The sequence below is a fragment of the Ischnura elegans genome, chromosome 5, assembly GCF_921293095.1.
Source record: "Ischnura elegans chromosome 5, ioIscEleg1.1, whole genome shotgun sequence".
Taxonomy (NCBI): Eukaryota; Metazoa; Arthropoda; class Insecta; order Odonata; family Coenagrionidae; genus Ischnura; species Ischnura elegans.
Genome location: NC_060250.1, coordinates 109,457,144 through 109,482,502, shown reverse-complemented (window position 1 = coordinate 109,482,502; position 25,359 = coordinate 109,457,144). Strand labels below are relative to the sequence as shown.

General features: G+C 38.6%; 1 protein-coding gene across 3 annotated transcripts in view; it reads right to left on the bottom strand.

Annotated features, from left to right (window-relative positions):
- Positions 1-538: 538 nt before the first annotated feature.
- The window catches only part of LOC124159407 (calcium-binding mitochondrial carrier protein SCaMC-2-B), a 119,123-nt gene continuing 94,302 nt past the window's right edge, over positions 539-25,359 (bottom strand). For all 3 annotated transcript variants that reach the window (XM_046535198.1, XM_046535200.1, XM_046535201.1), the window contains 5 exons: positions 10,278-10,436; positions 3,139-3,393; positions 2,861-3,028; positions 2,244-2,391; positions 539-2,121 (listed from right to left, as the gene is read on the bottom strand). In XM_046535198.1, coding sequence (XP_046391154.1) covers positions 1,928-2,121; positions 2,244-2,391; positions 2,861-3,028; positions 3,139-3,393; positions 10,278-10,436 — 924 coding nt within the window. In that variant the 3' untranslated portion in view covers positions 539-1,927. The remainder of the gene's footprint in view (positions 2,122-2,243; positions 2,392-2,860; positions 3,029-3,138; positions 3,394-10,277; positions 10,437-25,359) is intronic.

The following is a 25,359-nucleotide window of genomic DNA, read 5'->3' as shown; positions in this document are numbered from 1 at the left end:
TTATTAATATGAAATTAAATTATTGTGGCTCCGTAATATAGAAAACAAAATGAACGTAATAATAACGTATCAAAAATCTTGTCTATTTGTTAAGTGTCTGGGAAGGGGACGTGCCCCCCTAATTGCACCTATGGCAGTTATGATATTTTAGTTTCTTCATCATCATTTTATCTAAATTATGATTAAGTTCTACCACTTCCACATCAAACTCTGCAGGAGCTCTGAATTATCAGTCAAATCAAATACCTACACTGCTTCAAAAAGTTGAATCTTCTGAGGGCACTTTTTTGTCTACATAAACCACATACATATGTGGTTTTAAGTCTTCTCTCAAAAATTACCTTTCAATGTTAATGAATAACTACAAAAGTTTCGCAATATTCAGCACAATCAGTAACTGCACACTGGTGAAACACTAACTTAGATTTTGTTACGTTCCATGAGTATATTTAATAATGGGGATTTAAGACTACAAAGATTTGATAAATAACCTTTCCAAGATAAACTATAGAAAATTGCTTAAGAATACAACTACAAATAAGTTCAAAATTAAAACAACTTTATTGGTTTGATAACATAGTAAACACATAATCGTAATGAGAAAGACTTCTTCAAGAAGTTACAAGATAAAAATATTCAATATGTAATACATTGGTCATTAATTTACAACAGTTATATGCAGACTTATGCAAGTAATAGAGTAACAATTATTGTATAAGAGCTTGTTGGAATGACTTGAAAGTAGATTAAGTGCAACTGTGAAAGGCAGTTATTCCTGTCATTGTATAATTATATCATTAAACATGAGTGTCTATCAACTCGCACATTATTTTTAAACATTGGACATTCTCATCAAAACTTCCCTCAAAAAAAACTGTAAAAGATACACTTGACACTGACTTGTTTTAAATGTTATTGAATGCAAAGCATCAATATAGATAATGTGCTGGATACAAGAACTTCTCAACTAAAATACACTTAGTCAAGAAAAACAACCAATGCTAGGTGCTCTATATTTCGATTAGAGTTTTGGAATATGTAAATTATGCCTTAAGTTTCTATAGCACTTCATCCTGCCCGCAGGGTCACAGTGATTAACTGATGCATGACATCACAGCTTTTAGTCCTTTCCATAGGCTACCAATAATTCACTCTTGGTTTACTTGTAGAGAAGTAGATTGGATAATTTATGCTGAGTTATTAATTTAGTAAAAATAAATATATAATTGCACTAATAAATGTACCGGGTAATTGTTGAAAGATTTTATTTTTCAACAAACTACTTTCCACCAGAAGAGCCATATGTGAAAAGTTCTTGCCAGATACATATTACAGAATGTCAATAATTAATAGCATTAATGTATCATGCATAATTATTAATAATACTTAAAAAGCTGTAAAAACAGCCAAGTGCCTTCATAATACAAAACTATACAGGATATAAAAAATAAATAGGTAGACAAAGCTGAGTTCAAAACAAAGATGATTTCCACTTTAGATCTAAGATGACATCACAGCCACATAAAAAAATTACTCCAGCAGCAAAGACAACAAAAAATTTATAAAACCATCTTCCACATGAAATTAACTCAACTAAAGATGTGTCCAGGCATGAGAAACCAATACAACTGGCTTCAATTCTGCTTGTTAACATGGCCATTGTCAGATATTCCAACACAATAAATAAATATAATCTTGCAGTGGGAGTCAAATAACTCACAAAAACAGGTGTCTTCCCTGCCTTATGAATTTTTTCCACACAATTATTTCTTAGCACCGTGTATACATTGCCAAGGTAGTAGACACCAATTTTGCTTCCAGGCAAACTTGAAAAATCACGATTAATTGCAAAGATATTTTCTCCAATGGGTTCCAGCCCGGCGACCCCGACACTGCCACCAAAATTAAAATCTAATATCTTCCCTAATCAAGTCATATTTACTCCAAGGGTCTGCCTACACCTTTCATAAACAACGTAGCTGATGCTGACAGCTGGGGCAACCTTCATAAAATTTGGAGTTATTCCACGATATAAGCCAAGGAAACCTTCTCTTGCAATGATGGCTCTTATTACACCCATCATTGTCATGCTTTGGGCATGTTCAGGGCTTGTGAGTACCGCTGCAAGGAAAAATCACATTTAAGAATATTTACCAATGCAAAAAGAAAAATAAATGCATTTAAGAGAAAAATACATGCACAACTTGGTTTCTACCAAGCAAAGAGCTTATTCATTGTCTTACCTTGAGCTTGGAGCCGAGTTCTCACGAGTGCAAGTGGATAGGAAGCTATTTGGCCACATGTGCTGCTGGCAGTACCACATCCTAATAGAAGCAACACACCAGGATTCTCTGAATTAGTGCTGCGATGAAGGTAATGATTTTTTAAAGTCTGAAAAATAAAACATAAAATATTTAATTCCCACACACTAAAATTACTTACAATAAATATAAACGTACTTCACAAAAATACATATTCACAATAAATACGAGAACAAATGGGAAAATTAAGGTACGAACTGCAATTTAACCAAAGCAAAGTTTTCAGTAATTCTCCACACATTTACTTATTATGAGTATATCACACACACTCTATGCAATAATGATTGATAATCAGGAAGATAATTTATAACAACAATATTACAGTCATGAATCCCAATATATATTCCGCTGACTATAAAACTAGTTTCTACATTCATGCTAATAACTTATAAAAATACAAGTGTGATTCCCACTAAAATAAAATTTTAGAGGAGCTTGAGCCAATGCATAAAAATTTTATGCAGAAACAAAATGCAATGCAAAAAATATAAATATTTATGGACTAAAAATAAATTGAATTCATAAAAAAGCCAGCTTACTTCATAAACAGCCAAGTCAATACCAGCATAAGGAATTATACCCAATAAATTAGGTACATAGCCACGGTAGAAGCTTTTAAGACCTTCCTTTCGATAAATTTTTTTGGCTGCATCTAAAATGCCTCTATATTGGCCAGTTTTTCTGAGAGCCAGCCGAGTTTTTAATACCTGTAAAATAATACAAAAAATCAATTCTTCAGATCAAATACACAACTCCCAACTAATGAGAAATTTTCACCATGGATGTCTAAATTTAGCAAACAGCTCTTCCTTCTTACCTCAAGTGGATAAATAACTGTTTGACTAACACCCCCTGCAACCGAGCCGGCCACAAATCGTTCATAAATAGATAGGTCTCGGCAGCTATTATTCCTTATAATTCTCTTCGCCTGCTCATAGGCCATAAACTTAATAGCTGATTCAGGGGCAATCTTCAGCACATTTATTCCATTGCCCCGCCACAGGCCTCGGATCCCACCTTCCTTCAGCATTCCGCTAAAACATGATTTCATCCCTTTAGTATTTGTATGCACCTGGAAATAAAACCCCAAAATCAGTAAAAATCATAAAATAGAGGGAATGGCCATATAAGTCAATACAAAAATTAAAAGCTGAATTGAATAAATGAATGAAAAAACAAAATGAATCATCCAAACAATACACACTGCTTTTGTTACACAAACCAGTTTGCTCAAGGAACCTGTGATGCATGATATTTTTCTTACACACAATGGTAAAAAAAAGTTTAACAACATTTCTATGAAACTCCTGATTGACGTATAATGGTTCTTTAAGATGCACCGATTTTAGAGAGAACGGTTTTATCTTAACGGATAAATAAACGTGAAATTATCATGGCTTAACAAGTACAAACTTCTTTCAGTACCATCAATAATCATCTACTAACAATTCCAAGGCTAAGGATTATTAGGTAGACTGCAATACAAGATGTGAGGGCTCAGGGGAGCCCTTTGAGGATATAACGCACCGGGGCCGGGACCCAGCAATCATGCTGATTCGCCCGATCACCCGGGGAGGGGTGTGGATGGGAAGGAACAAGGGGAGAGGCGCCGCCACGATAGGAGCCCATCGACGCCTCTGGGGTAGGGAAAGGGTTGGAAGGGATGGGACGGGTTAAACACCTTACTGCTATAGAAGCGGAAAGGGCCCACTAACTGCAATACGGTTAGTCCAAGAGGTATTTTAATAATAGCATTTGATTTGGTTCCCGTCCTAGTTCACAGGAATTGCCACAAGAAAATAATTACCCCCAAATTAAACTTTGGGCTTTCTGGGCCAAGTGGCACAAACTCTCTTGCTCCACATGTACGAGAGGAAATGTCATGAGCGCTGCATGTAACAGAGTTTCATGATGAAAATTTAAATCTAAACCACCATTAATAAGGCACAATAGATATTACCATCAACAATAGTCTAATTGGTTGATTGCTTTTCTGCCTTGTGGTAGAAATTGCCTGCCATTTGTAATGACATCTCCCCTACTACACGTCAAAATTAATCTGATTAACACACCCCCCAGCTTTCGTAAGGGGACAATATCCTCCCTATCAATATACTTTCAACATGTACATAATAGTAGTAACTGTAGCCTATACCCCCAACAATTCTCTAAATAAGAATTTTCACATAAATTTCCAGAAATGCTAAATGTTTCCCAATGAGATGGTGGCCACAATATTAGTGAGTGCAAACGGCCTAAACCAAAATTTTGATTGGGGTTCAATAGGAGGAGGTTTCAGACTGTGCCCCCCAAAAATTTTGGTGGGGAAGGCAAAGGGAAGGTATTAACCATTTGGAATCCTGATTTCCAACCCTCCTTGCACAGTAAAATTTAAAGTTTCTAATATTACAAACTATAATAAATAAACATTACACTCCATTAAATTAGGAAAGAAATATTTGACACTTTTACTCTCAAATGCATCCAGTGCCTAAATAATTGCATAAAACAACTAAAACATTATTCATGGCTCAAAATTTATTTTTATCAAAACAATGCAATAGAAGGCCAAAGATTGAAATTTTCAGATATGAGAAAAAAAGAATTTTAGTTCACAAACATTTTAGATTTCCCTTTCAAATTAAAAAAGATTTAGATATTGACTCAGAAAATTAATTCTTTTGGATTATGAAAGATACTGAAAAGCAATACAATCACTCTGCAGGTGAAGTGTAGCCAAGGACAATATTGCACACAAAAAATAACTCTTTAAGTAGTAGGATATTCATTCAAAACTTGAAAAATAAAATTTTGATTTATCCTTGAGGTACTGAAGAATTCCTATCTCTATTTTCTTACTTCTAACGGTAGTGTAATCTAATTACTGCTCTGGACAAGTACTTGGATATACAAATATTTTGAAATTACAAAATACTTAGTAAATGAATTTCAGCAACAAAATAACAAAAAATTTCATAAATTGTATTTAAGATAGAAAATACGAGTATCAAAAGCGTCGAACATATGTATTTTAAGTACCTGTATTTTCGATAGTGCCTATTTCCGGACACTTCCAAAACCCCTTCCCCGGGGTGCGGCTATAAAGAGTGCTTGGGTTCAGTTGGATCAACTTTCGCGAGAATCGGGACCACATTGGGACATAAAAACGGTTAAAAAATAAGATGTTGAGTTATGGGATCCGCAAAAAACTTAGTTTCAAGAGCAGTCCCATTCCTATCCATCATCCTCAATCCTAACCTCTTCCTGCTGGACCAAACTCTGTATGCGCATCGAGATATAATTTGACGAAAACCAGGTTGTAAATAAATCTTTTGTGGTGAAAATTGTAATTGAGTACGGCTTAAAAGATAAGCCGATAGGACAATTGAGTAGAGAGCTGCGTCTCCAGCAGATCTCAGGATTACTGACTCATGATAAGTGAAATTTACTTAATTTTTTGATTGCCATAATGGAAAAAAATCATAGAATTTCCCCTGGTGTAATTCATTTTTATAAAAGTACGAGCGCAGGAAATAATAGTAAAATTTATTTAAGTTCGCTCCTCCAGAATCGCAAGCCACCTTGGCCGCCTCCTCCCCGTGTGAACTCGTGACCCTCGTGTCGTCAAGGGCCTATCGGAGGAAGACACCCATTCGCCCATCGGACTTCAGCGTGGAGGTCAAAGGGTCTCCCCCTCACTCTTACATCTTCGGCTCGCGGCGCGGGCAATCACTCTCATCCCCCTTCCACGACCGAACGCATGAATCCGGGCGACAAAGCGACCAAACCTCCTAAGCCTCGACCAATGAAAGCGCGGACACCGACAGATAGCGGCCGACGAGCGAGCTTCGATTAACGTCAAATGCGATGCCCCGCGCTGAAACTGATAACACTCGGGAATGGAAAGACACTGGATGATATCAAATTACGTTATGACTGAGGGGGGATTTTTTTAGATTAAAATTAATGCTTACTCACAACCGGCTTATTGAATAGCGTGACTTTTTTCGTCATCTGGAAATTAAACATCCGATCAAGAGATTTTGGAATATGCATAATATTAAATAACGCCTATTCTATTTTTCAGTCCAAGAGCTGGAAGGGCGGACAAGATGCAGACACGTGAACATCCGCGCAAAAAAGATTCCTACGGATCAAATCCTTGGCCTAAGACAGTTGACTCGCTGATACCTAAAAATATAATCTACATTTAAACCCTTATAAACGCCAAAAAAGAGTTATCATTGAAAGTAGCATTTGTAGAGAACAACACCATTCCAAATCATCCTCTTCAAATTATCAAGAAAATAAGGAAAGGCTCCAATCAATTAAAAAAAAACATGGTACGAGAATGGCATGCACGTGAGAGTGAATAACAGAGATGCCAACAAGAAGATGAGTATCATGCTTAGCTGGATAGAAGGGTGAAAAAATACAATGCAATAGAGGAGTGAGCCACAGAGGGCAGACAAATTTATCAAAGACAAAATAACCATGAGTATGGCTCCGAAAGAATTGTGGAATATAATACAACGGGATCACGTGAAGGGTGATCGGCGCCACGACTGAAGTTGATGAGAGACCAATCCCTCAAAAAGTCGAGCCAGCCGATTAGACGTCGTAAGAAGATAATGGTCACTAAGGGGCTCACTTGACCGCTGGAGATTTATACGAAAAACTACCATTACATTTTTAGGCCACTACTTAATCACCAACTTTCTTTCGAAACAAACGCTCGAGATCCCATCTGTTCAAAGGAAAAGCCATTATGTCTCGAACGGCCTCAATTTTTGCAAACGAGTATTTTTACGATAAAAATATAGAACAATGTACAGGTTATTTAAAACACTTCCTACTGACGTAATTGGTGATACCAGTGCTAGAATATAGTGTCATATAAACACTCCAATTCTGGCTAAATCAGAAAAATAAGTACACTATGTCATGCTCAGAATAAGAACGAAAATGTGATCCTCACCAGCGCGCGTAGTAAAAACTTTGAGAGAGAGAGAGGAAAAATTGAATCATTCTGAATCCCAGAACCCAGTGGCGTGGCGAGGGTGGGGGCCCAGAACACACCTCCCCCCCCCCCCCCCGAAATATAAAAACACAATTACTTTTCTTTATAAAAGAAAGAAAATTATATTTAAAAATCATGAATTTACAAAAGATTTCTTGGAAAAATGAAGTTTTTTCGATTCTGAAATGTGTTAAAATTAGTATAAAACCCCCTACTTGGTACCCCGTTTTTAAAAATTTCCCCCCTGCTTTTGGACTCCCTCGCCATGCAAATTCCTGGCTACCCCACAGTCAGAACCCCACCGAATTCATTGGTAATAACCAGCCCTACTAACAACCAGTCGAGCAAACTGGGAATCATTTTCGTACTATTTTATTTAAGATAATTTCTATCTTGCTCGTTTTCCCGCGTTAAGAGAGGCGCAAATTGAAAAAAAAACAGTATCCCTACGTTGAAAATTATCATGAAATCCATATGAGATTGATCAGTCCAGGTGATGACGGCGTCACGTGAACAAAACACGAGAAGAAGACTTACAACTCGCACGTCCCGTCTGCCACAATCTGTTGATCCGAATAGACCTTCTTAGGGCCACTGAGTCCGCTAAACAAGTGCTTCCGTTCAAAGCCACCACGTGATTTTGCGAGTAGTCTCCGAAAAATACTAGCTCCGTTAGAGGATATGCAATCACCACTGAATGGTATGCTGTACATCTTCCTGCATAGTGAAAACCGGCATTGTGCAGTTTTGAATGAATTGTAATTTAAAATATTCAATGGGGAAGTAATATAAAACCCATTCTAAAGGCCGTTTTACACGGTACACGGAATTGCGGAGGTTAGAGCTGCATTTATTTCTAAAATGGCGTGGAATTGCGCGAATGCAGAACGAAATTAGAAAAGGGGCTATTTTGCCGTCTCGCATCCACGCATTCTCGCATGTGTTCTAGCAATTCGCCGCTTTACACGACGCAATTTTGATTGCGCCTTCGCACGTACGTCAGATTGCGCAATTCCGTGTACCGTGTTAGACGGCCTTAAGAGAAACAGATTATTAAAGCCAAGCCAAGAAACATTAAATCATAGTTGAATTCGTAGACGGGACGTCATCATCGAATACAAATCCAGAAATGTAAATAGTCACGCCCAAGGAAGGAAAATAGCGCAAATTTCCGATTTTGGCAACATATTACGGCATCTATTCAATATACGAGCGCCAAATCTGAAGGCTCAACAGTGTAGCAGAATTAAAAATTTAACCCTGGTCTTAGGACTGAGAATAGCCATAACGTTATACACACAAATGACGCTCCTGGGCTATCGGGACGCTCTTCAGGATAGCGGAAGTACATCACCATTGGCTATAGATAATTTATCCCCGATTTCTCGATGACATATCACTTTACCCAAGAAATTCTGGGAGATAAAAATGAATGCAAATGAAGCAAAAAATGTGGGAAACAGATACGGGATAACTCTCTCCTCGAGCAACCACAGTGACGTTAAGTGGTTGATAAACCACATGGCGCCACCTAGCAATTAACGTAAGGAATTATGTAATGTTATGATAGCGTTTGTGGATTGAGAATTTATGCAAAGCGAAATTCCTCTAGGAGCCGAGTAGTCCTCGGAAATGGACAGTCCCTCTACCCTATTAGAGATACATAGAAAGGGTGGGTCAGATTAGGTAATTGACTATTTCCATTAAATTAACAATAAATTTAAAAAAATATAACACAAGTTTTTATTCAAACTACAAATAAACAAGAATATATCCTGCCTTGGCCCCCGAATTCCCACGTTTAAACTTTACAGATAAAATATATTAAGATAAAAACAAAAAACGTGCTGCGAATTCGCCTTATATTTGTCACTGGAGCGATATAAATTCGTCTTCATATGCGTGAGATACTAGTTGTGATACTTTAATGAACATTACAGCGAAATAATTTGATTGAAGAGCTGTCCGGAAGAAAATCAGAACTGAAGAAAATTACGGCACATACCTACTGCCTATGACTGTAACTACAGAGTTCATGTCTAACGAGCGAGGACACGGAACAGTCCCTGGAGTGACCTAGGTCAGTAACAGGGGGCTAAGTACACGATCCAGGACGAAAGATCAATGTAAGCTTGCTCAAAGTTCAAGTATACGATAGTAATGGGGGTCTCCCATCTAATCATGTACACAAACATCACTTTTAGATATGAAAACTTGTTTGAATAATTACTTATAATTATAGCGTTAACATAATAATTATAAATATTACCGTTGACTCTAATTATAGTTTCCAATTAATTGCGGGAACTGGTCAAGAACGATAAGTAGCGGTATATAACAAAAAACTAATATCTTCTACTTAATGAGAAATATCAAACGTACATTACACATGATAGGGTTATTAAAAGAATCCTGAATTCAAATTCACTTATTATCCCAGACAAATATATTCATCGTCCCGAATTTTTCATCATCTCGATCATTATGTAGCATTCTTGAAGAATAAGACTCAATAGAATATCAAATTCTTAAAATGTAGGTAGAATATTATTTAAATAAAACCTATTTAATTACAATGAAAACACAGAAAAATAGTAACTTGTAAACTTGAGTGAAATAGAAGTGAAAATAAGGCGTCAAATATTACATACCGAATAAAATGCCTTTACACAACACAGTAAGTTAAATTACTTTGTTAGCTCCCTTACGGTAAAAAAAAGAAATTGGAAACTCAAAATTTCCTGAAGCTAATTTACTGCGTATTTCCGTGTCAAAGACTCGAGCCTTCAGCCAGCCAATAGTACGGCTGTTCTTATGATTTGCAGTGTCCAGATCAATTTTACCGGACGCCACGGAGTAGATTCCTTGACTTTTCCCAGACCTGCAACAAGCCTGAGTAATAATACCACCGAATAAAGAAAAGATTTAGGACTTACTTGCAGGAATACTTTGAGACGGTCCAAGGGAGCCGTGCATGTTCTCGACACACCTCCTGCTACTCCTCCAGCCACTAAATGTCGCCACCACATTCCAGACTTCATTTCAGCAGTTGTGAAGTCATCGGGGACATTCATATCCTCCCCTATGTCCAGGTACTGTGGAAGAAAAAGAGAATACATTTGAAAATAAGACACAAAATGCCAAATTTCAATAATAAAACTGCTTTACGCATAAATTGGGTACTTAATTCATTTTCTCCCTTTGCCATTGTTTCAAAATCGTAAATTCCTTGTGAAGTGAAATAAGAAAAATAGGCTTTGCACAACTTCACGAATGAATAACGTTATTTAAGAATCAACACGATTCAGGACTGTCGTCAGGGCTGCCGTTTAGGACAAAAACCACGGCCGTCTTTAAACAGGCCGGAGGGATGATATTTGGCAACAACGCGGAGGAGGCCTATTTATTATTTGTTTATCATTCTACAACAGTGGACTCGTGGTGAATAAGATACTCGACATGGCTCGTTTGAAGTTAATTTTCTTCCTCTAAACCCTATTTTTGCAGGAGATGACGTTAGAAGATTCATTTTTAACCTATCATATTAGCTGTAGTCGAAGGTAAGTTATTTATTTGTAAGTTGAAGCGTTGGAAGATGATGAGCTCATACTCAATCAGTTCGACCTCCTGGAAACTATGAGCAAACCAATATTAATCACTGCCGAGGAATATTCGGGTCTCAATTACGTTTGTGGGTATGCTGTCAGGAAGGGATTGCAGCACTTAACCATTGATATATGTGCATGTTCATTTATTTCAAATGAGGGTAGTGAAGATGCCTATTTCATAGACTTTACACGGCACACGGAATTGCGCAATCTGATGTACGTGCGAAGGCGCAATCAAAATTGCGTCGTGTAAAGCGGTGAATTGCTAGAACAGATGCGAGAATGCGTGGACGCGAGACGGCAAAATAGCCCATGTTCTATTTTCGTTAGAACAGGGGCTATTTTGCCGTCTCTACTACAGCCCGGTATGGGCTTTGGCCTCCGTCAAGACGCCTGTCCATTCTCTCCTGTTCTGCACTTCCTCCCACCATCTGACAATCCTCATAGCCTTTATGTCTTCTTCCACATCCTGCATCCATCTTTTCCTCGGTCTTCCTCTTTTTCTCTTTCCATCCATATTTCCATGTAGAATCTTCTTAGGCATCCTTTCTTCACTCATTCTTTTTACATGACCTAACCAAGCTAGCCGCTGGGTCTTCACAAATCTCACTATGTCTTCGTGTCGCATAATATTTTCTATTTCCTTGTTTGTTCTTATCCTCCAAGTTACCCCATCTGTCACGGGACCATATATCTTTCGCAAAATCTTCCGTTCAAATATCCGCAGAGCTTGCTCGTTTCCAGTGGAGATGCTCCACGTTTCTGCTCCATATGTCACGACCGGTCTGATAAGTGTCTTATAGATCTTGAATTTCATCTCCTTAGATAGAAGAGTTGACTTCAGGAGCTTAATATTAGCAAAGTAAGCCCTATTTCCAGCCATTATCCTCTTGTTGATCCCTTCTGTCATTGAGTTCTCACAGTTTAAATTAGTACCGAGGTAGCTGAAATATTTTACATTTTTAAAGTTGTACTGCCCAAATGTAACGTTTTGAGTCTATCTTCTGTCTTCCGTGGTCGACATTTTCATGTATTTCGTTTTTCTCTCATTGATTCTGAGCCCTATAGTCTTACTCTTCTGTTCTAAGATGTTGAATACTTCTTTCAGAGAATCCATATTCCGTGCCATTAGAACTATGTCGTCGGCATGGGCACATGCCTGAGTAGATTTATGCACAATTGTCCCCTCTAACCCCAGTTCTTTCATGGCTTCATGTAGACACAGATTTAATAGTACTGCTGATAGAGAATCTCCTTTTCTTACTCCAGTTGTTATCTAAAGGCTTCACTAGTCTTGCCCCCGATATAGTCCTTAGCTTGAGATCCTTCCATAGTCATATTTACCAACTTAGTTTTTTTGGTATTCCAAATCCCTCCAATGCCTTCAACATTTTTCTTCTATTGACACTATCAAAAGCTTGCTGGAAATCAATGAAAAATATATGTAGGTCAATGTTGTACTCATAACATTTCTCCATGCATGCATGTCTCATTACAAAGATTTGATCGGTTGTTCCTCTTCCCGGCCTGAAGCCACATTGGTATTCACCAAGGATAACTTCAGCATACGTGTTAAGTCTCCTCTGCAGTATACAAGAAAGTATCTTATAAGTGACATTTAGTAATGTGATTCCCCTATAGTTGCTGCATTGAAATTTATCTCCCTTCTTGAATATAGGGCAAATTAAACCAATCTTCCATTTCTCAGGCATCTCTTCTTTCTCCCATATTTCACATATCAGTCTACGTAGGTTCTTTGTTTAATTTTTTCCTCCATACTTGATTAACTCCGGCACAATTTGATCTTCCCCGGGAGCTCTCCCATTCCGCTGCCGTTTCAACGACTCCTCCGCCTCCTCAATTGATAGCCTACTAATACTGGTGTCCACCCTCATGTCCAACATTTCTCCATCCTTCTCATCTATCTCATTGACATTCAGCAATTCCTTAAAGTACTCGGCCCATCTTCCCATTACTTCTTCCTCTGTTCCAACCTACCTCCTATTCTTTGGAAGAGGGGACTTTCCAGTCTCAACCTCGCCCGAATAAAGGCATTTTATTATTATTATTATTCTTATCCTTACATGCGTTTGTTCTTGGTTGAAATTTATTTGTCATCCGTTTGATTGCCTGGTATAACTTTCTACTTTCATTTTGTGCGTTCAGTTCCTCAATCTTTTCTACATACCCTTTTAAGTGCTGTTTTTTTCTTTTTTCGTAGTATTTTATTTGCTTGTCTTCTGCTTTCTTCATATCTTTCGACATTTTGTCTTGTCTCTTTCTGGATGGTGTTTCTTCGATTCATATTCTTCCTTTCTATAGCTTTTCTGCACTCATTATCAAACGATTCTTCATTCCTTGTTCTCTTTCTTTCTCCTATGGTCTCCTTTGCAGCCTCTTCCATAGTCTTCTTTATATTAAGCCATTTTCTCTCTATCGAGTCATTTACACTCAGGTTCTCTGCTCCTTCTTCTAGTTTCTTACCCAGGATTTCCTGATATTGGGCTACAATTTTGCCGTCTCGCATCTGTTCTAGTAATTCACCGCTTTACACGACGCAATTTTGATTGCGCCTTCGCACGTACGCCAGATTGCGCAATTCCGTGTACCGTGTAAAACGGACTTATTTCTCCTTGTATGTCTGTAATAAGTGTTGGTCTTCATGCATTGGCCATTATGATGACTCTAGCAGAACCAAAGTATGAGGCTACATTTCTTAAAATTATCCTTCTTGACGATAATTTAAGAGGAATTTATGAAGACAGCTGTTTTCAGTGCAATGTACCGAACAGTTATTTTTTTGCAAAATTTATTAAAACTCTGGCAAATGTATTTCTAAATAATTATACTAAAGTGAGGAATAACAGATTGGATGTCGCTAGACACACTTCCAATAAGAGAAAATACTCGACAATTATGTGACTGCTTTCAATTCGGTGACTACATATTTCAATAAAATCATCTGTTTTATACATAACTAATTTGTATCATTCCTGTCTGCTCCTGCTTCACAATCAGCAATGGATGCACGATTATGCCGAGGTAAGTAAAACAGCAGTTTTTTAGTGGATTTCCTTGCCGCAAAGCGATTTCTTTTGCCGATATTCTACGCCGAAACAATAGACTTGATCGCAGGTGAGAGCAATCCCGCAGGCCTCCTAGATGACGGGCGCGCGACGTTGCCACATCGGTCACTCCGGCCTGTTCAAAAACACAACAACTTTACGAATGAATAACGTTTATATAAGAATCAACACGATTCAGGACTGTCGTCAGGGACAACCGTTTAAGAAATGTTTCAGGACTGTCGTTAGGGCCGACCGTTTAACCCTCTCCCTATTGAAGTTTAAATGCCTCATTCTCCGCTCCGTCCTAACCCGGCCGAAACCGGCCGCCGCCATTTAAGTCGCTCCTTCATAAACCGGCCGAATCCGCCCGGCTTGGTCTGCTCTGTTTGGGGCAGCCTTTTGAGCTTCATAGGCATCTGTTTTATCTTGACAGTGTATCTTTGCTAGCACAAGCATCCTTCCTATCTCTCGTTTCATTACGAAGAAGCAGAACGTCGTCACCATAAGCTAAAATCCCGAGACAATAAGGTGCTTTGTTCCAGCGTGGCACATTAACTGAGAAGTTGTTTAAGCTCTTACGATGGGATTTTTAGGAGGGCCAGTTTTGAAATGGTGTGATACGAAAACCCTAGGCCTGCCCTGTGTTATTTAGAGTGACTGTCACATCTAATGACGATATTTCTTTCTGTGTGGTCACACACAAGCTCACGCTTTTCCTATCTCACATGGCAAGGAGGCGAAGCTTAGCTGGTCAGCTCAAATGAAAAGAAAATTAATCCCCCTCAGTTCTGTTTGTGGGTGGTCACAGGCACTCTCACACTTTTCCTATCTCATATGGCGAGGAGGCAAAGCTCAGCTCAAATGAAAAGAAACCTAATGCTCCTCAGTTCTGACCATGGCTTGGTTAAGTGAGGATGCTATCGCAGAAGAAGTGAACAGAAGCGAATTTTCGAGTGATTCAGATGGTTCTAGTTGTTTGAATGGAGAAGAAGGATACAGTGATAGTGTCAGATCAGGTGATGTACCATTGGAGGATGACGTTACCCCAAGCACGAGTGATTTAAAAGGTGATGATCAGGTGCATGACTCTTGGAGAAACACCCTGATTTTTGAAGAACCGTCGGAGTTTAAAGAAGAGAGAGGGCATATTCATAATTTGGCGATAGGTGAAAATGAATTTTCCTTCCTAAAATATATGCTAGGGGGCGAAGTTTTTTTTTCACAACATTGTCAAGAACACAAACAAATATGCAGAACATCTTCAACATTCCTCAGGAAAGGCTGACAAAGACTGGGTAGATGGTACGTGCGATGAAATGGTGGCATACATTGGAGTGCTAGTATACATGAGAATATTCGATTTGCCTGAAAGCAAGGATTACTGGCATAGCCAAGATATTTACTGCTCAATTGTTCGTGACTGTATGACCTTTGGAAGATGGACAAACATTTCAAAATATTTCCATATTAGTGATATAACTCAGGAAAAAAACAGCGAGAGGAGGGTTTTGATGTATTGCATAAAATTAGGCCGGTTCTTGATGTAATGGAAACTTTTCAGCAAAAGTATAAACCGGTAGAGAATTAAGTGTTGACGAGGCGATGGTTGCCTTTAAAGGACGTCATAAAATTAAACAATACATCTAAGGAAAGCCAACGAAGTGGGGATTTAAAGTTTGGGTTTTAGCAAGCTCCCATGGCTACGTTCTGCAGGTAAATGTGTACTTAGGGAAAAAAGATAAAAGAAATCGTAAAATGTTTCTTGGGACGCAAGTTGTAATGAATTTAATGAAAAACTATTTAGGGAAAAATCATCATTTGTACTTTGATAGCTTTTTTTCGAGTGTGTCTCTCATGAAATTACTACTTATGAATAACACATACGCATGCGCTACTACAAGATCATCTCGTATAGAATGGCCTCAAATACTAGGCATGGAGTAACAGAAAAATTTTCGTTTAGCACTTTACAGGCAGATGATAGGGAAATTCTCCTCGCGTAAAGTAGTGGGACGTAAAAGAATCCTTCCGATGGGCACATTTTCACAGAGACAGCAACACTCTTTTGTAAAGATCGTGGGGAGAAAAAAAGTGTGCGCCTATTGCAGCTCAAAGAAAAGAAAAACTCCTGCTGGTCGGAGCATAGAAACGTCATGGAAATGCATCGGATGCGATTTACCTCTTTGCAAAATAGGATGTTATCATCAATATCACCAAGAAAATGGATTTGAAGGAGGGAATTAAATTCAATATAAGGTAAGACCAACTTCTTTCAATAAATTAATATATTCTTAAAACGTATACAAATTTTAAAACAAATCACTTAAATATATTTCAAGTTATTGTAAGTTAATTAAAGTAACCTGCGTCAGTTCCTCATCGCGGAGAAAAATAGGTCTACCAGTGGGGAAAATGGGTATTTAAACTTCGTGCATGACGGGGAAATGTTTACGGCCGGTTTCGGGCGGTTTAGGAAGGAGAGGGTTAAGACAACAATTAAGCAAATCGTAACCAACAATGAAGAAAATTATATTCAACAGTATTTAAAATAAATAATTATTATTATTAAGAAGAAAGAATTATATTTAAAATAAATAACAAAAAAGACTTCATAGAGTGGTACTAGGAGTAAGGGGAAAAATTACGATCACGTACACGTTATTCATTTGGAAGGGTGTCTTTTAAGTCTTTCCTTCTTATTTCAACCATGGATTTCCAAAAATTTTCACCATTCACTTTATGCGTATGAAATGTTCAGACACACGTATCTACAAATTATTTCTAATAGTCTGAATTACACTGACGAAGTTCATGAACACTAATTAAATCATCCCACTTCCCTGAGTAGTCTTAATGGCAGGCTATTTAATTCGAATAATTTTATAAAAACTAATTGCGGACATTTTGACCGCCATGTGGATACGCGCACATAAGTGATACTTGTATCATTGAAATGGAGAGTTTGAACTTTCGCCTGCTGTCGGTCCTGACATTATGCACTCGCGTTTTAATACGAATAATAAAATAGCGAAATGGGATTCAGAAAAACTAGTAAAAACAAGACTTTCTGATTTAATTCTGCCTTACATTAGACTTAAATTGAACTTTAGAAACTCACATAAATGCTTTTATATCGGTTCTAAGAAAAAGTAAACGTAATTGAGTAGGTTCGAATCAAACGTCAACATTGGCCATACGGATACTTATATACTTAATAACATATCGATTGCAATATACACTCAATTTTTGATGCTAATAACATAATGACGAAAACGGATTCAGAAATACTACAATATGATTTTCCTGGTTCAGTTCTGCTTCACGTTATTGAAATTAACAATTGAACTTCAACAGTTTTAATATCGGTTGTAACAAAATAAGTATCCCTTACTGAGGGAGTTCGAGCCAAGCATCAATATTGGCCATCCATAACGCAGAAAAAATCATTAACTCCAACCAAATTTTTGTACTAGTTAGATATACATCTTTGCAATAAGCACGCTAGTAGCACTTAAGCATCATCTTAAAAGGGGACACGCATGGGATACTGGAGGCAGGATCTTCTTTCATTGTCAGGATGACGGATTAGTGAGATGGACGTTGCGTAAGGGTAAAGGAATAGGTGGCTCGAAAAGTCGGAGAAACAATGACCTAGGTCAGGGGCCTCCAATTCACTAGGCCACGAGGGCCATATTCCAAGTTCCGAATCGCTCCGCGGGCCGGATAGCAAATTTGCCGATCACTGAAGTATACGATATTCGATACTTGAAACGAGTGCGCGGGCCGGATGAAAGCCCTCCGCGGGCCGTATTTTGGAGACCTGTGACCTAGATCATTGGTCAGGCGGCATCAATGAATTAATACAATGGAATTATGATACGTGCTCCCCAAGAGAAGCAAGACCCTTCACACCTGGACATCTTAGGCAGGACCTCAGCCCACATAATTAGGATTTAAATACTAAGTGGAATCTATACTACATTTAAGTGGATTCTAGACTACTGGGGCCCCATTTAATAGCTTGAAAACTTCAAAGACACTATCCACACATTCGAATTTTACCCCATCTCCCATTTAAATTGAAAACAAAAATGATTGTCGGATAAGTTGGGAGGTCACGTAGTTGCTTCAGTGGATTCAGGACCCGCGCTCACAGCGATCGTCATTGTATCGACTTCAGAGGCTGGCATACGTAAGTTTTATCTAATGTCAACTATAGAGGTATAACTCTAGGAAAAGCTTAAGAAAAGATCCAACTTTATTTGATTCCATTTTCTTAGACTGCGAATGAAAAATTTAACTCAGTTGGCATAAACTTCGATTGAACAGCGGCAGCAAGGAAATACAAGAAAGTGGAATCTCTATTTATTATTTATGAGTCAATGCTGTGAAACTGAAGAAAACGACAGAGCTTAAAAATGAAAGGACGCTATTTGAACTAAATGGCCTCATTCATTATCATAAAAAAGTCATTATTATGTAAAAGATACTAGAACGGATTGCTCCCCAATTTATCGCCGACCTAAAACGAAAATAGCCCGCTAAATATTCCAAATCGTCGCCTAATTCCAGTAGTTGCTCAGGACGAGTCCTCATAAGCTTAGGAATGCGAAAAAATAATAGTTCCCTCATAGCGAAGGGGAAGTGCTTACAAAATATAAACTACTAATATAATCATTTATGCGGAATAAATTTTCGCATGTACGATACAGTTGTAACTCCTTAAAATTGAGCGTAAAACACCGAAAGTAAAAGTTTCAAGAAAAATCCAAATAATAAGCCACCAATGAAAATGTTCAGAATTAACTTTCCTATAAAATTTACAACGGGGTTGTTTACTGGAATTTGATGAGAAAACCATCGTTAAAAATTCGTAAAAAAAATCAGCAAGGGGAGGAGAACAAAACAGAACTGATGCTTGAGTTTAAACTCAAATATTAAACCAAAAGGCACACGGCATCATTATAAATAGACGAGAATATTTTTTTAACTGACAATGCGGACAATTACGCTAACTCATATCCCTAAAAGCAAATTTTCAAAAAGGTATCCGAAACATTTACAGCTCGTCATGGAATGCACGAAAACCCTTCAAGTAAAAAAGTATCAGCAATATATACAGATCATCATTCACCTTTTAAACCAAGCTCAAGAAGAGTAAAACAATTTGCCTCGGAAATGAAAGTCCTGAAATGGCTTCGCGGGAAAATACTTTCATTTCGGAATTTGAATCATCCAACGATCAATTCGCCGCGATCCGACCATACCTTCGAGCATAGCCAACGGCTTCTTAGCGTCCTTGCGTTCCTCGACCTCGCCAATCGGAAGTTTAACTATAAAGTGCATTCCCGCCTTCGATGGAATGGAAGCAGGTATTTGGGTCAAGCCATATTTTGTGCAACGGGATCGGAATAAAAAGATACAGCTTCCGGCGACTAAGAATTTATATAGGCCAAGGGCTCAAAATAGTGGCGCAGGCCCCAGCGATCAGGCAAGGAAGTCGAAAATTTAATTTTCGAAGGTCGCTGGATGAAGACACTCACTGTCCCCATGTCCGATTCGGCAGTGGGTGCCACTCCAAAGAAAAAGGAATATCTCCCACTTCTTAAATAAAAAATTGAAATAAATTGACTTCAATTCATATCCCAAAAATTAAACGAGGGGAGGTAATGAAATTCAAGGCCTATAAACGATTTCATCACGTAGCCGAAGTCTTTACCCATCACGAAATAAGAGGCAACTCAGCCGTGGATGGAATGAAGCGAATCTTCTCTTGAACTTCATCGATTTAAAGAATGGATTTGAACAACTTAGCCACGAATTTCGCCCTTAAAGACGGATATCAGCGATATAAACAACTGGTTCAAATAGACTTCACAGTAACTGAATAACTTAACATGAAAGGGAAGGGACATAAAACATTCCGCTCGGACACCAATTAAAGACTATCTTTATTTATTTATTTCTAGTACCCCATAGACAGCACATTTACGGCCTTTAAAATAGGGAATTAACAATGAAGGACATTCACACACGCCCATGCCCTGGACAAGGGTAACTTACCCAGGCGGGACTCAGACCTCGGTTTGGCAGGCGAGGACTTCACCCCACCGCCACCGAGACCATATAAATTAATACACGTGCCTTAAAGATTTTCGAGGTATTAGAAGCAGTAAATAAATAAAGTAAACTGCAATAGAGCGTTAACTTAGTTAAAGAGTGTAAAATTACAAGTATAATTTAAAAAACTACGAGCGTAAAATATTTTCTCACACCAATAATTATTACAATAGAAACAATTTTCTTCGTGCAATAATATACGATGACACTCCGGAAACTACTGCTATTGCGTTAGCAAAGGATGGGATGATAAATGAAAGAGCTAATGAGAGAATCGTAACGTAACAGTTCAAAGACAAGGATAGTGAAGAGTCTGATCTGGAGTGCAGCGCTTTACGGCTCGGAAAGATAGGACAATTAGGAATGATGACGAAAGAAGACTGGACGCCCACGCGATGTGGGTGTAGATGAGAACGGAGATAGTGAACGGAGAGAAAGAAGAACGACGAAGGGCTGGACACGGTGGGTGAGGGGAAGAAACTTCTTGATAACAAACGGAGGAGATAGAAGGTTTGGAATGCAGGAGTACTGAGCGCGGGAGGATGTTACCAACAGTATTAAAGGGAACAATGTTGGGTAAACGAAGGAGGAAGAGTATATGACTTATAAATATAATGAAAGGGAAAAGGCCACATTGTGAATTGAGGAGGGAGGTCAAATTCGCGAGGGGAGACAGGAGGGGGTAATCTACAAAATACTCATGTAAACCTACCTTAACGGGAGGAATTCTTTAATTCGTTAATTAAATCATACAATGGCACAGACTCATTTCGGTTTGACAAAATAATATGGTTAGAATAAAGTAAAATAAGCTAGCGTTAACAAATTTATTCTCTAGTTAAAAAACTAAAAGTAAATAACTCGAACGGCAGTAGGACAAACCCAATGCCTAATTTGCTAAGGAATATTGAAAGAGGATCAGGTTACATTATTCAATTCTTAGGAAAAATTTCAATTATCTTTATCATATTATGAAAGATCTAATTTGCTTCTCGTCTTTATCAGAGGTGGGGCGCTCAAAATATTCCGGGAACCTCATATTCTGGAGTGCCTTCGCTTGTCACGTAGCGCAACTTAAGGAAACTCTCAACAGGTCACAGCCTTCAAATGCTACAAGTCCCTTGACCATACCAGGTGCGGTAAGGTCGCCCCTAGGCTAATATTAGAGGAATACAATGAGAGGTGCAGAGACGACCCTGCGCAGAGTCAGGCGCGCAGTTAAACGAAAGGAATCCGAGCCAAGCGTCTGACCGCGGGAAATGGACCCAAAATACACGGGAGACGAAGGGTGGAGGAGGGACGCGGGGGTGGTCACGAGGAGACAGATAACGAGGCGCCTCAAGAATTCCCGCGAGTCCCCGTTGGGCGCATGCGCGAGCGACACGTCAGGGGAGGATTAAAAAAAGCACCCTTTCGTCTCGCTTCGGAAGTGAAAGACAACGAGAGAAAATGTGACCGAGCCAAGGCGAACTTGGAAACCGTGGAAACAGAGGTGTTTTCAAACAAACCCCCGCCTACCCACCCCTAAACGTCGAATACACTCCGATGCCAAAACAACCGTCATCCCGCGCTCCTGTCATCTAACGTACGTCGGGCCATAAAATACGAACTAAATCCAAGGTATAACTGGGGAAAATTCACCGCTGCATAAAAGCCAAAGATTCATAACTAAAAGGTCAGCTGATCACAGCTAAAACACATGTACGCAAGATACTACAATACAAAATAAATCAAGTTCACCTTATCTAAAAAAACGACCGGTTATACATAACAAAAGATGAATATCAACAAAGTTTCCACCATAGAAAGCTACCTAAAAGGGTCGGTGATCGTCAAAGTAGTTTAAGAACACGAGAAATAAAAAGAAAGGAACAACTAATCGGGGCTACAGCACCTCTATATGTGCGGGCACAAACCTCCCATGGCGACAGAAAAAATGAACAGCTAATAGTGTGAATTTGATGCATCTCCGAGAATTACTGAGATTGCGCTCGATCTGATTTTTAGACCAAGATCACTACTTTTGCATTAGCTAAGATTAATCGATGAAATTACTATCAGGGAGGATTACGAAAAAAATTTATTCGATGGATGCGCAAAATGTAAAATATGAATATGTAAAACAGAGAACTCGTGTAGTCTGTGATGCAAAAATGCTAAAGAAAACAGTAATAAATAAAAAAAAATGGATAAGAGAATTCATTTCCCTCGTGGAGTCAATTTCTATTTCATTTCATCATAAGCAAATTTTAAGGACGACTTAAACCACAATCGGTAGAGTATTTTTGCGCACGTCATTAGTAAATTAAATACGAAAGATATCATGAAATATAAGTAGACATATAATTATCTACCTACTTATTTTACATTGAGGCTAATACGGAAGAGGTACACTCAAATCGGAGTAAGTCTGTTCTACGATACGTAACAATAATGGGAGTTGAGCTCGACGATTACCTTTAACATGGCCTTGAGGTTAAGGACAAACGCAGGCTGCAGGGACCTTGCACACAATCATATGGACCTAAATGCAAAGCATGTGCGAATATTCCGCCCTTGGGGATCGAGAGAGAAGCTGCGATTGTGAACCCACGCCAAAACTCATCCCACGAAGGTATTCCTCGCATGTGGCCAATGATCCTCGACGTCAACTATCCCACTAAATAAACCATATACGTGACCTGCGGTAATGACGATTCCGGTTCGGCAATGAGATAAGAGAGGGGGGAATCCGAATTCAGTGAGCCAAAGTCATGGTCTCACAAATATAGATAGCAGACAACCGAGTGCCGCTGGAAATATCTCTGGCGAGCCACAAAATATATTAGGCATCACAGAGCCAAGTCTGCCGAGGAATGAATAAGTTTCCCACAGAGAGGGAACAAACACACGTTAGGGCTAAAAAAATTAGCTAATTTAAACCGGTTCAATTTGAATTCTGACTTTGAAGGGAGTCTGACAAGCAACTTATTTCTTTCACTTGTTATTATAACGCTAGCGTCGTGATATATCGTAAACATTAGTGATAAGGCAATGAGAGCATTTTTCTCGAATTTCCACCTGACATTCTTATTTGCCACGTTAAACAATATAATCCAAAACATTGTTTGACTCAATGGATGCTTCAATCTCTTTCCTGGCTCTCCAAGATTCAGAGAGATTTGCGGAAAACAACGAAAACCCAATAAATCGACTTAGTTAAGTTTTTTTTAACTTCTACGTTGATTAAAATTTTATTGAAAGTGATTACGCTAGCTCTTACTTTCTCCTACAAAGGATGAGGACACATGAAGGAAAGCATAGAATTACACAAGCACTAGTCGGCAAGAACATGCGCTTTGGGGAATCCTGAGCTCATACATTTAACACCTCAATATACTCTTAGATTCACTCTGTCCAAATTAATAGTAATTAAGCCAATCAAAGCGCCCGATCCGAACATATGAAATTATGAAATTTTCGACTCATTAAATTCACCTCAAGGAGAAGCAGAGGCGCTTTGTAGATTCATCATTGTTGAGATTTCGCAAAAAAAAAAAAAAAAAGGTCTCGCGGCCAAATTTCATATATTAATCATAAATTACTTTTTTTCAAAGATAGTGAGAAAAACACAAAGGATCAACTGATCAGTACTGAACATCGCCTACAACATATTTAGTCAAGGTAAATGGCGGTGCTTCTTCTGAAGATCCGCAATATGACCTCGACCTCGAATCTCTTCGCGATCATGCATAGACGTCGACAGCGGGCATCCCATATGTCCGTCCCATGACCAATCTTATCATCCAATTTATCTGAGGAGAGGACGGCCTAATCGTTATCTCCACTCTACAAAGTTATACAAAAACGAACGTTGAATGGAGGGTTTACACTACGAACTAATGTTTTCCTGAATGTTTCTCCTCTAGTACCTGTTTTTTTTCTTTTCTTGGGTTCATCCATATACCCTTTCAAAATTTGCGAAAGTCTTATTTTTCACACAAAAAAATAACACGAAAATCATGACAATAACTTATTGTTATATAAGAACTATGACCTCACTCCATGCTATCGAGGCATGAATTAGCATCATTCACATTGTTTAAACCAATGCGCTTTCTGCACACCACGAGAAGTGACATTACTACGTGCTTTCACGCGGCCACTCAAGAACGAGCCCTCCCAGCTGTAGAACTATGCGGCCTCTGCCTTAGGGCCTTTGCACACTAGGCCACCAAAGTGGCGCCACCATGGAAGCGCTGCTTTGGAAGCGCGTTTGGTGGCGAGTAACCTCGAGTGGCGAGCCACTTCATCAGCCACCACGCTTACTCAGTTCATGGTTTTCTATTGACCGTGATGAATGTGGAAGAAGCTTGTGGGTTCGCTTTGATGTTTTTTTTACTATTGCGTCATAAAAGGAAAAAATACTGGAGAAAATACTGGATACACCCGTTTTTACGCGATCGAAGATCAAGAGGAGTGTTTTTACTCATTATGTGGACCTCAGAAACAACCCGGATAAAATTACACATACGCGAGAATTACTGTTGGTACCTATGACGAACTATTCAGATTGAAGGAAAAGATTACAGGAACCACAACCAGATTCCGAGATTGTATACCGCCAGAACAAAAGTTGCTTGTAACGTTGGGGTAAGTAAAAAGCAAAACAAAAATACACAATCAAAATAATCATAGTTTAATACAATGTACCAGTAGTTTAGTACAATAGTTAAATACAATATGGGTAGTAACAGTGGTATATTTTTAAAACTAAGTGTTAAATTCATAAGTTGATTCATTTGAAAAATCACTTTCTGATTGAGGTGAAAGTACACTTCTTTGCTGGTCCATTTGGTTCTGAAGTGGCTGGAACCTCTGAGAAGTTGTTTGCTGCAGTCCTGAGGGACCTGCTGTTTGTTGTTGCTGGCAAGCGTTTCAACCGACACCCGTGGCATACAAAGTACGCCGTGCGACCGGCCTTGTACCTCGCGCTTTGCTTTTCTTGCATGGCCTTGTGTATTATTACATATCATTTTGACTGTCTATAGCGTGATTTTTTAAAGCACAAAGTATAGTAGCAAATTTTTCTAGATCGGCAAGAGGAGCCAGAAACCCGTGGCGTATAAATTACGCCGCGCGACTTGTCATGATCCACCTATGTAGTGATGGGCAAAGTCGAACATTTTAGTGATTCAATCAATTGATTCAATCACTATGATCGAAAAGACTCAAATGAATCA